General features: G+C 41.4%; 1 protein-coding gene across 2 annotated transcripts in view; it reads left to right on the top strand.

Annotated features, from left to right (window-relative positions):
• The first annotated feature begins 1217 nt into the window (after nucleotides 1-1217).
• The window catches only part of ALG9 (ALG9 alpha-1,2-mannosyltransferase), a 108168-nt gene continuing 97238 nt past the window's right edge, over nucleotides 1218-12147 (top strand). The window contains exons 1-4 of one of the 2 annotated variants that reach the window (XM_043481593.1): nucleotides 1218-1420; nucleotides 2486-2624; nucleotides 3460-3594; nucleotides 11779-11849. In XM_043481593.1, coding sequence (XP_043337528.1) covers nucleotides 1290-1420; nucleotides 2486-2624; nucleotides 3460-3594; nucleotides 11779-11849 — 476 coding nt within the window. In that variant the 5' untranslated portion in view covers nucleotides 1218-1289. Of the gene's footprint in view, nucleotides 1425-2485; nucleotides 2625-3459; nucleotides 3595-11778; nucleotides 11850-12147 lie in introns of both variants that reach the window. The other variant, XM_043481594.1, reaches the window with a different exon arrangement.

Raw genomic sequence — 12147 nt, 5'->3', positions numbered from 1 at the left:
GTTCATGAAAGCCCACAAATGCTGGAATAAGAAGTGTGTGCTTTATTTTGTAGGCAATAGGGAAAATCTGGTAATCTTTGATTAAGGAAGGGACACAGAAGTATTTTAGAAAGTTAATTGGACAGTGTTGCACAGGATCAATTTGAGATGGGAGATCCCTGTAAGGATGCTATTGTAGTGGTCTTGGGTAGAGCCAGGGAGGGGCCTGACTAGAGTGAAATGAAAAAGAGGTGGCTGTATGAAATAGATTAGGATGTCTGAATTTGGTAACTAGTAATTTCATGTGGGAATCGAGCAATAGGATCAGTCTCCATTAATACGTGGAAATTTTTAGTATGAAGTCATAACTTGGGAGCCTGTCAAGTTTCTTCTTCCCTCTATGATCTTGTTTTAGTTACTGGTATAGAGCTCCACAGGGCAGATAGAGTTCTGTGACTGGGACCGGCAGAGTGTCAGAAACAGATGAATGACCCGAGTCAGCAGCGTGGTATCATCAAGGTGCCTGTGGAGAAATGTATGAAATCAAGAGCTTTTTCCTGATCTCCTGGTTGGAAGAACACAGGCTTTGTAGTAAGACCTGGGTTGGAATATGGCTCCACCACTTGTTTAGCTATGCAACCTTGGGCCTCAGTTTCCTTTTTGGTAAGATAAGGTGGTTGTATTAAATTTTAAAAGGATGAAATATAGTAAATGCTTACCATAATGTTGTAGTAGCAATAGCAATGACTGACATCTTGTTGAATTTGCTGCGCAGAATTTCTTTAGCCTTTCATTTTTCTTCTAATTCTGTATTCTGCTATTAGGACTTTGTCTCTCTGAAGCAGTTAATTCGCTACAGGCTGTCCCTATTATTTGCCAAAATACAGAGGACAAGGTGTCAGTGATCTTAAAAGAACTTTCTCTTTGATAGACGGCTGTGTTATGATTTTTCACTGAGTACCTATGTATTCTACGTGGAGTTGTTTTAATTACTTTCTATTTGTGCTTTCTTTTAACGGATGCTGAAGGACAGTGTTTGTAGGAGAGTGAAGAATGCTAAGAAGTGAAGGAAGAGAGAATTAGGGAAAGGGGGGCATGCCCAGAGTTACAAGTTACTTGGAAGGGATAACGATCGCATCTCTTTTCTACTCGGATTCGCCCCAGTTGGCCCAGGAGCGCTCTAGTTTAGTCGTTTCTGCGCATGTCGAGGCCTTTTGTCCCTCGGCGGACACCGTTGCCAGACCCGGCACTGTCTCCGCGCTCGTCGCTTTCGTAGAGTGCGGAGTTCTACCTTTTTTCCCACGCTTGCCATGGCGAGCCGAGGGGCCCGGCAGCGCCTGAAGGGAAGCGGGGGCAGCGGCGGGGACACGGCCTCGGCCGCCGACAAACTGCGGGAGCTGCTGTGCAGCCGGGAGGCGGGCAGCGCGGAGCCGCGGCCCGAGTAGGTGTGCGGGCGCGGCGGGGGCGTGGCCGGGCGGCGCGGGGCTGCCGCGGGCAGGGTCCTGCCGGCGCGGTGCGGGAGGGCCGGCAGCCGCTTCACCGCGCGCCTTCTGCGGGCCGGGTGCACGCTGGGGCTTAGATCAGACCCCCCCCCCCAGTTCGGGCCCGTGCTGCTAGTGAAGAAACCTGGAGTGCAGGTCTGTGCGGCTTCCGCCCCAGGCCCAGGATTAGTTGCGAGAGCAAAGAGCACCTTGTATGTCTTGCTGTCTCTTACAGCTTCAGTCCCCCCAGAGTCTCGGCCCTTTGTCTTCTGTGTGGGGCCCACCACCCTCCACACCAGTAGCCCCCTCTCTCTCCAAACTGGGGGGCTACAGGTTAAGACTGCGCCAGGGAGCTGTCAGCGAATGGAATTGGAGGACACGGTGATGTCCTTTGCACACAGTAGTCTCTGGGCATTTGAACAGATCGGGGAATGAATAAAAGCCATGTAAAGTAATGACCTTGTTAGGAAAAGAAAGGGGAGAAGGAAATGGCAACCCACTCCTGTATTCTTGCCTGGAGGATCCCGAGGACAGGGGATCCTGGTGGGCTGCTGGCCATAGGGTCGCACAGAATCGGACACGACTGAAACGACTTAGCATGAATGCATGCATTGGAGAAGAAATGGCAACCCACTCCAGTATTCTTGCCTGGAGAATCCCAGGGACAGAGGAGCCTGGTGGGCTGCCGTCTGTGGGGTCGCACAGAGTCGGACACGACTGAAGCGACTTAGCAGCAGCAGCAGGAAAAGAGAAAGAACGAACGCAAGCTTGTGGCCATCAAGTGAGCGATTTGTTGGTTTGGGATAAGCAGAGTGTCACAGATGCCAGACAAGAAGTGGACGTAATGACTAACGTTGATTAAGGTCTTAATTCGTTCTTCACTTACTCTTTGCAGAACAATTAACGGTAACCCTTTTAGTTGACTAACTCAAGTGCTTTGGTGTCTCTTGCGTGTTGTCGTTTTTGTCTGGTTTTAGTCCTTCTAGTTAGCATGTCCTTCCTATCACATACTTGTTTCTGAGCAGGTTATCTGGGAACAAAGCCGGACAAGTCTGGGCACCTGAAGGGTCCACGGCTTTCAAGTGTTTGCTCTCAGCAAGGTTATGTGCTGCCCTCTTGAGCAACATCTCCGACTGTGATGAAACATTCAACTACTGGGAGCCAGTAGGTGATTTCTTAGTTTTCTCTTTTTGTTCTCAATTTCACTGCCTGGGTCCTTGTTATTAATCAAGATACAAATGATATACAAGTGTGACTACTAGTAAAATAACTTTATTTTCACTTCTGTATTCTAAGCTGATGATTTACCTACTATTGAAGGGTATAGGAATTTGGCAGTTACACAAAACAGTATAATTTATAATTTTCTTAAAACATTTTAAAAATCAAAATAATACTTTGAGGTAGTTTAAAAATATTATGTGCAAAGGAAAAGCAGTAACTCTGTTTTCCACACCTTGTGTACAAACACCTGCCCCCAGAGGCAACCACTTTAAATTTTTTGGCTTTTTTTCTACTGATGTGTGCTAAAATAAATAATGTTACTGCATACTATGCTTATGTTGCTGTTTCTTGATTTATACATTTATAAGTCTGTTGGACACTTTTATAGGAAATTCAGAGGTGAAATTTTCTGATCACATTTTGCATAAAAAAAAAAATAAATAAATGCTTAGTGTAGGTAGTTTTAGGAAAATATAAGATGTCAAGCTTTCCTGTTTTGTCTAAAGAGTATTTAAAAAAAAAATAAGTAGAGGATAAAATCTGAGCTTTCAAGGTTGGCCAAACGATAGTCTTACAAGATTGATAATATCTTAATATTTCAGTATTGGGTCATTTTGATTCTTATCCATCCATTAGTTGCAAATCTTGTTGACAGTTTCAGCATTTTTGTGTACCTTTGTCTAGTTAATATTTTTGCTTAGAAACTTTACCTGCATCCTCTTAACAAGAATTTTTGGCCAATATGACCCTGAATCCATTCATTTTGTACTTTCAGACACACTACCTCATCTATGGGAAGGGGTTTCAGACTTGGGAATATTCCCCAGCTTATGCCATTCGCTCGTATGCTTACCTGTTGCTTCATGCCTGGCCAGCTGCATTTCATGCGAGAATTTTGCAGACGAATAAGGTAAGAACAGGCCGACTTGGAAGCAGTCACAACCGATGAAGAGGTGGGCGAGTCTCTGGGACAGTTCTGTGAAAAAGACAAAACGTATTGGTTGTCAAGACAGGACTTTTTTTGGAAGAAGAATCGTTTATTTATTCGTTATTCAACAACTATTAATGGAGCAACTTGCATTTGGCAGATACTTTGTTAAGTGCAGTGAGTGTAACAGTGATCAAACCCCTCCCTCATGAAATCCAGTGAGGAAGACGAACATGGAACAAGTAATTATAAATGCAGTGGGACTTGGAGGAAAAGTACAATGTGTGATAGGTTAGCATGTTAGGAGAGCTTAATGTAAATAAAATACTGAAGAATAATTAGGAGTTAACCGAGACCTAACCTGATTACCTTTCAGAAATTTGACTGTAATATGTCTTTAGTGTGGATTTCTTTGGGTTTATCCTGTTTGGAGTTTATTCAACTTCCTCCATTTTTAGGCTTATGTGTTTTGCAAATGTGGGAAGATTTTAACTGTTACTATTTCTTTTTTTTTTAGTAGTTTTTCAATCTTGTCATGTTTCTCCTCTCCTGAGACTCCAATGATGTGGATGTTAGATCTTTTATTATAGTCTCATGGGTCCCCGAAGCTCTCTCCATTTTTTTTTTTTTCCCAATCTGTTTTCTCTCTGTTCAGATTGAATGATTTCTATCTTAGGTTTTCCAGTTCACCAACACTTTCTTCTGTCCCCTCTGTTCTGCTATTGAGTCTATCCATTGAGCTTTTATTTTGATTATTGTATTTTATCAGTTCTAAAATTTCCATTTGATTTTTCTTTTTATCTTCTGCTTATTTGCTGAGACTCTATTTTTCATTTGTTCCTAGCGTGTTTTTAATTGCTTGTTGAAGTATTTTTACAATGGCTCCTCTAAAACTTTGTCAGATGATTCTAATATCTCATCTTGTTTTAGGTATCTATCAATTGACTTTCTCCCTTCAGGTTGAGATTTTCCTGTTTGACAAACAATATTCAGTTCAAACTTGGACATTTTGGGTATTATAGTATGAGACTCTGGATCTTATTCATGGGCCCAGCAAACTTCCTCTGCACTATTCTGCTTTTCTTATTTAAGTCCCTCTTTTAGCTGGCTTCTTTTGATACCACTACAGCAAGAAAAAGGAGAGGGTTCTCCACCTTGTTACTGCCAATTGGGCCTTGAGGTTCAAGTTCCCCAGTAGTCCTCCACGTATACCACCCTAGTGGTCAGGGTAGATATGCCTCATTACTGCTAGGTTTGGGGGAAGCAGAGTCCAAGATCTCCAAGTGGTCTCCACTGACACTGTGGTGGGAGAGGAAGCTCCTTACCCTTACAAGGAGTCCTTATCTCCCACCTGACCTTTGATGGTGTGAGTGGAAGTGACGGCACATTTTTTTCTGGGGTGCTTGGCTGGATTAGAGTGGTTATTGTCTAAAAGTTTTCTTTCTTGCTAGGCTACCCCTTTCTTGGTCTTATGGTTAGATAGAGTAGGCCTTGGTTTTTTTTGTTTGTTTTTTTTTTTTTATGTCTGTGTACATTGGCATTTCTAGTTTCCAACTTCTTTAGTTCCAAGTCTGGAACATAGAAGACCAGAAGAAAACCCAGGGAACTTACCACCATGTTGTTCCTCAGGTCCTAAAGTCCCTAGCCAATAGGTTTGATGCTTAGAGGAGAGCATGAGTGGTAGAGTGGATTAGATGAGACTGAGAGATAGGAAGAGGCCAGATTTACACAACACCTGCTAGGCTTTAGGCAGTTAGACTTTCTTTTTTTTCCAACTGTATTATGAAACCATCAAAAATTTTTGACAGAGGAGAGACATGATTGCATTTCCTTTTTAGAAAAATCAGAAAGGTAGCACCTGTAGAGAGTGGTAGAACTCTATCTGTCTGTCCCTGCTGCTGCTAAGTCACTTCAATCGTGTCCGACTCTGTGCGACCCTATAGACGGCAGCCCGCCAGGCTCCTCCGTCCCTAGGATTCTTAGGGCAAGAGCACTGGAGTAGGTTGCCATTTCCTTCTCCAATGCATGAAAGTGAAAAGTGAAAGTGAAGTCGCTCAGTTGTGTCCGCCTCTTTGTGACCCCATGGACTGCAGCCTACCAGGCTCCTCTGTCCATGGGATTTTCCAGGCAAGAGTACTGGAGTGGGTCACCATCGCCTTAACTAGTATCAAATTTCTGATTTTTTTGAACTTATTTGTCAAAGGAAAGATATACAGGAAGAGAGACTTAGTAGCAAAATAATAATGCATGTGTGCCCTGCATCCTCAGTCACTTCAGTTGTGTCTGATTCTTTGTAATCCTATGGACTGTAGTCCACCAAGCTCCTCCATCTATGGGTTTCTTCAGGCAAGAATACTGGACTGGGTTACCATGCGCTCCTCCAGGGCATCTTCACAGCCAGGGGATCGAACCCAGGTCTCTCGCTCTCCTGCATTGCAGGCAGATTCTTTACCCACTGAGCCACCTGGGAAGCTCCAGAGAGAAATAATAATATGCAGAGCTTAAAAATTCCATTTCCACTTGGATTTCCACTATCACTTCAAATTGTAGCTTCTAGAGTCCCAACTAGAGCATCATAATTCAGAGTAGAAAAGGGTAGATTGTTGCTGAAAGACAGTGTAGTTCAGTTCAGTCGCTGTCATGTCCAACTCTTTGCAACCCCATAGACTGCAGTACACCAGGCCTCCCTGTCCATCACCGACTCCCAGAGTTCACCCAAACTCATGTCCATCGAGTCAGTGATGCCATCCAACCATCTCATCCTCTGTCATCCCCTTCTCCTTCAGTCTTTTCCAGCATAAGGGTCTTTTCAAATGAGTCAGTTCTTCGCATCAGGTGGCCAAAGTATTGGAGTTTCAGCTTTAGCATTAGTCCTTCCAATGAATATTCAGGACTGATTTCCTTTAGGATGGACCGGTTGGATCTCCTTGCAGTCCAAGGGACTCTCGAGAGTCTTCTCCAACACCACAGTTCAAAAGCATCAATTCTTCGGAGCTCAGCTTTCTTTATAGTCCAACTCTCACATCCATACATGACTACTGGAAAAACCATAGCTTTGACTAGATGGACCTTTGTTGACAAAGTAATGTCTCTGCTTTTTAATAAGCTGTTTAGTTTGGTCATAATTTTTCTTCCAAGGAACAAGCATCTTTTAATGTTACGGCTGCAGTCACCATCTGCAGTGATTTTGGAGCCCAAAAAAATAAAGTTTGTCACTGTTTCTTTCCACTGTTTCCCCATCTATTTGCCATGAAGTGATGGGACCAGATGCCATGATCTTAGTTTTCTGAATGTTGAATTTTAAGCCAGCTTTTTCTTTCACTTTCATCAAGAGGCTCCTTAGTTCTTCTGCCCTTTCTGCCATAAGGGTGGTGTCATCTGCATATCTGAGGTTATTGATATTTCTGCCAGCAGTCCTGATTCCAGCTTGTGCTTCATCCAACCAAGCATTTCTCATGATGTACTCTGCATATAAGTTAAATAAGCAGGGTGACAATATACAGCCTTGATGTACTCCTTTTCCGATTTGGAACCAGTCTGTTGTTCCATGTCCAGTTCTAACTGTTGGTTCTTAACCTGCATACAGATTTCTCAGGAGGCAGGTCAGGTGGTCTGGTATTCTCATCTCTTTAAGAATTTTCCACAGTTCGTTGTGATCCACAAGACAGCATGGTAATAATTGGTACCCCTAGTGACAGTTGCCTTTACAATTTCTTACCACTCTAAAAAGGGACAGCTTTGTTTTGTCTCCTTATGGGTTTGAGTATGAATTTCTCTGAACCGTACACTCAGGAATGGAATCCCATGCATATATCCATGGGCTACATAATTTCATGGAGCACTGCCATATTGCTCTCCAGAATGGATAGTCAGCTTTATAGTCCCTGCAACAGTGTTTGGAGTTTCAGGTTCCTAACGTCTCCTGAGCACTTGATATTGCTGACTCTCTTAAGTGTGTAAGATATTTCTCATTTTTTAAAATTAATTTTTATTGAAGTATAGTTGCTTTACAGTGTTATTAGTTTCTGTAGACCACAAAGTGAATCAGCTTTGCGTGTGTGCATGCTAAGTTGCTTTAGTTGTGTCCAGTTTGTTGTGACCCTATAGACTGTAGCCCTCCAGGTTCTTCTGTTCATGGGGATTCTCCAGGCATGAATACCGTAGTGAATTGCCATGTGCTGCTCCAGGGGATCTTCCTGACCCACGGATCAAACTGGCTTCTCTTACGCCTCCTGCATTGGCAGGTAGATTCTTTACCACTCTCTCCACCTGGAAAGCCCTGAATCACCTATATGTATACATATATCCCCTCTTTTTAAGATTTCCTTCCCGTTTAGCTCACTACAGAGCACTGACTTCCTTGTGCTATATAGTAGATTCTCATTAGTTACCTATTTTATAGATAATAGTATATATGTGTCAATCCTATTCTCCCAACTCATCGGACCCCCATCCCCTCCCCACTTGGTACCCATAGAGAGATGCTCCTCATTTTAATTGCATTTTTCTGACAAACAGTAAGATGGAGAATTTCTTTGTATATTTACCGGTCATTCAGATTGGTTTTCCTGTGAATTACCTTTTTACTTACTTATTTTCAGCCGTGGTGGGCGGGTCTTCACTGCTGTGTGGGCTTTCTTGTAGTTGCGGAGAGCGGGGGCCACTCTGAACGGCAATGCGCAGGCTTCTCAATGCAGTGGCTTCTCTTGTTGCCGAGCAGGGCTCTAGGGCACTCGGGCCTCAGTAATTGCAGCTCCTGGGCTCTACAGCCCAGGCTTGGTAGTTGTGGCACAGAGGCTGAGCTGCTCCGTGGCATGTGGAATCCTCCTGGATCAGGAATTGAACCCGCGTCTCCTCCTTCGGCAGGTGGATCCTTTACCACTGAGCCACCAGGGAAGCCCCTTTGCCTGTTTTTCAGTGGAGTTTTCTGATTTTCTCTTGTGGTTTGTAGAAGTTCTCAGTAGTAACCCCTTGTAGGTTTTAGGTGCTGGAAATCCTTTCTCCTACACTGTCACCTGTTTACTAACTTTGTAGTCCTTTCTTTAGTTCTGATAGAGTCAAACCAATTAGTTTTTGACTTACGGTTGGTGGATTTGGGACCTTTCTGAAAGAAATTCTTCACCACAGATCATAAAGGTATTCTTATGTATTTCTTCACAGTAACTGTGTAATTTTGTCTTTCACATATAAGCGTGCACGTTTAGTCGCTCAGTCGTGTCTGACTCTTTGCGACCCTGTGGACTGCAGCCCGCCAGGCTCCTCTGTCTATGGGGTTCTCCAGGCAAGAATACTGGAGAGGGCAGCCGTTCCTTCTCCAGGGGATCTTCCTGACCCGAGGATTGAACTTGGGTCTCCTGCACTGCTGGCCTAGTCTTTATCATCTTAGCCATCAGGGAAACCCTCACGTATAAGGCTTCACTCCATTCCGGTTTTTTTAATGTATAAATTGTTGAAAGATTCAGCTTCATTTTTTGCTATAAGGTGAACTGGATTTTCCAGCACCATCTGCTGATTCTTCCTCTTCCTTCTGGTTTGTAACATTATTACCATCTCTGTTGTACATCTTACTCGCATATATGTCTCTGGCCTTTTGTTCTATGTCTCTGGTTAGTGTGTCAGAGAATACCATATTGTTTTTATTATTGTGACTTTGTAGTGTGGCTGATGAATTTTTCACTTTATCCATTTTAAAATTTTACTGTAAAAATAATTTTAGAATCAGTTTTCCCCCTCCCAAATTCTGGCAGGTTTTCCTTAGAGGTGCATTGAATTTACATGTTAATATGAGGATCAATGGGTTTTCCTGATGGCTTGGACAGTAAAGAATCCATCTGCAATGCAGGAGACCCGGGTTCAATCCCTGGGTGGGGAAGATCCCTGGAGAAAGGAATGGCAGCCCCCTCTAGTATTCTTTTTTTTTTTTTCCCCCTCTAGTATTCTTGTTTGGAGAATTCCATGGAAAGAGGAGCCTGGCGAGTTAGAGTCCATGAAGTCACAAAGAGTTGGACGTGCCTGAATGACTAAGCGTGCACGCATGAGAATATTTTTACAGTGTTAGGTGATTCCATCCCTGTTATATATAAGTGATGTACTTAGCATTTAGTCAGGTTTGATGTGTCTTTATTATTTAATTGATTTATTTATTTGGCTACCTTGGGTGTTAGTTGTGGCATGCGTTCATTGCTATGCACAGGCTTCTCTGTAGTTGTGACAAGTGGGTTCCAGAGCTCGTGGGCAGTTGCAGTGCTTGGGTTAGTTGCCCCATGGCATGTGGATCTTAGTTCCTCTACCAGGGATTGAGTCCGAATGTGCTGCATTGGAAGGTGGATTCTTAACCACTGGACCTCATTTTTCTGTTGTCTTTTAATAAAATTTAAAAAATGTATCAAAAAGAAAATTTATCCATGTCAAGCTTACCCATTCTTTGATTAGGATTATGCCTAGATTCTCTATACTTTTTGTTACTAGTATGGATGTTATCTTGTTTTCTGTAATATTTTTAGGAACTCACTGCAGGTGTTGGGCTTTCCTCATAGCTCAGTTGATAAAGAATCGCCTGCAATGCAGGAGACCCCGGTTTGATTCCTGGGGAGGGAGAAGGGTAGGCTACCCATTCCAGTATTCTTGGGCTTCCCTTGTGGCTCAGCTGGTAAAGAATCCACCTGCAATCATGGGTTGGGAAGATCCCCTGGAGAAGGGAAAGGCTACCCACTCCAGTATTCTGGCCTGGAGAATTCCATGGACTGTATAGTCCATGGGGTCGCAAAGAGTCAGACACGACTGAGCAACTCTGACTTACTTTCACTTTCATTGCAGGTATAGAGGAAGACAGTTGATTTTTGCTTTTTGATCTCAATTTCACTGAATTTCCTTATCAGTGTCAACAGTTTGTCCAGTGAATCTCTTGGATTCTCTTTCATCTGTTCATATTGAATTTAGTTTAGACTGTTCCATTCTTATACTTACTTCATTTCTTTTTTGTGTCTTTTTGCACTGATCTGACATCATGTTACTGTGCTGAATATTAGTAACTACGGGGGCATCATTGTCCTGTTCCAGAGTACAATTCTTTGATTATCTTGTGTTAGTTTTTGACTTTCCAAATATGTTTTTGTTCTCTCACCAAACAGATGAGTAGTCCTTCAATGTGGATACTTTGTACGAAAATTATGTGTATTCCTAGTAGCATCTAGAAGAGTGATCAGTGCATAGCAGGTTTTCAGTATGTTGCTGAATTAATGAATGAATTTGGACATTTGCTGATCACTTGATTGGATTCTTTTTGGAATTTTGTTTTTTGGTTATAATGATAAAACAGTACTTTTAAGTTATATGTAGTAATATTAATCATATAATATATTGAAGTAGCGCTTATATTCAGAGGTATTCATTTTTCTTAAACATACTAGTTATATGTATGTAGTAGAAAAGCTATTTGATATGGTTTTGTTTTGTTATTTTTATGTTTAAAATTTGTATTAATTCATAAAATTAATAAAACCACATTACAGACATTTGGAAGATAAGAGGAAGAATATGCATGTAAGTCTCACTAGATTGAGATCACCACTTTTACCATTTTATTATATTTCTTTCTATTTTTTTATGTACTTCTGATTTCTATAGCTATAACTGTAATGTATAAATCATATATGTTTTCATTTAGTATTTTGTTATAATTTTATAATAATTGCAATCAGTTATTATAATTGTCTGAGAGATGCTTGTCATGTGAATGAGATTTATATGATAAGAATTTTTCCACTGTCTTTGTAACCATGAACTTTGGTATCTGTGTCATGATTAGATATAACATGAAATAGATGTAACATAATTTAGCCATTTTCCTGTGATTAAACATTTTGTAGCTTTTAAAATAGTTTTTACTAAATTAGTAGAGCTGCAGTTAACATCTTTATGACTCGAACTCCCCTCCTATATTTTGAGTTACTTTTGTGGGCTGAAGTCATAGAGGTAGTCAATAAATATACTTCCATACTTGAATTTGGAGGTACAAAAATGTCCATGATTCTTGACACATATTGCTTTTCAAAAGGATTATACCAGTTTATAGTTATTACTGATAAATGAGAGTGGTTTCATCTTTTAAGAGTTTTTCTAACTTGTATATATGACTTCTTTTTTCTTGTTCTGGGTTTCTTTCAGATTCTTGTCTTTTATTTTTTACGATGTCTGCTGGCTTTTGTGAGCTGTATATGTGAACTTTACTTTTACAAGTGAGTATAAAAACTTTGCTTCTAAAAGTGCTATAAGGAAGCCAAATTGAGCATAGGTTATTTCTCCAATAGTAGAAACAGTGTTTAGAAATAGAAGGCATTTTTCTTCTAGCTTCTGATAGTGTATCTTAAAATGCAATTTTTTGTTTAAAGCCAACCATTGGGAGGAGATACTTCGAATATCCTGAGGTGATAAATGCTGTATCTTCATATTATAATTTCAATTCCGTAAGTGTATATTTGAGTAGTACTTTATTTGGTAGGATTTTGTAGAGCCTTTTTTTGATCCTAAGAGATA

The sequence above is a fragment of the Cervus canadensis genome, chromosome 11, assembly GCF_019320065.1.
Source record: "Cervus canadensis isolate Bull #8, Minnesota chromosome 11, ASM1932006v1, whole genome shotgun sequence".
Lineage (NCBI taxonomy): Eukaryota > Metazoa > Chordata > Mammalia > Artiodactyla > Cervidae > Cervus > Cervus canadensis.
The sequence above is the reverse complement of the archived record's forward strand: the minus strand, read 5'-3'. Positions and strand labels throughout refer to the sequence as shown.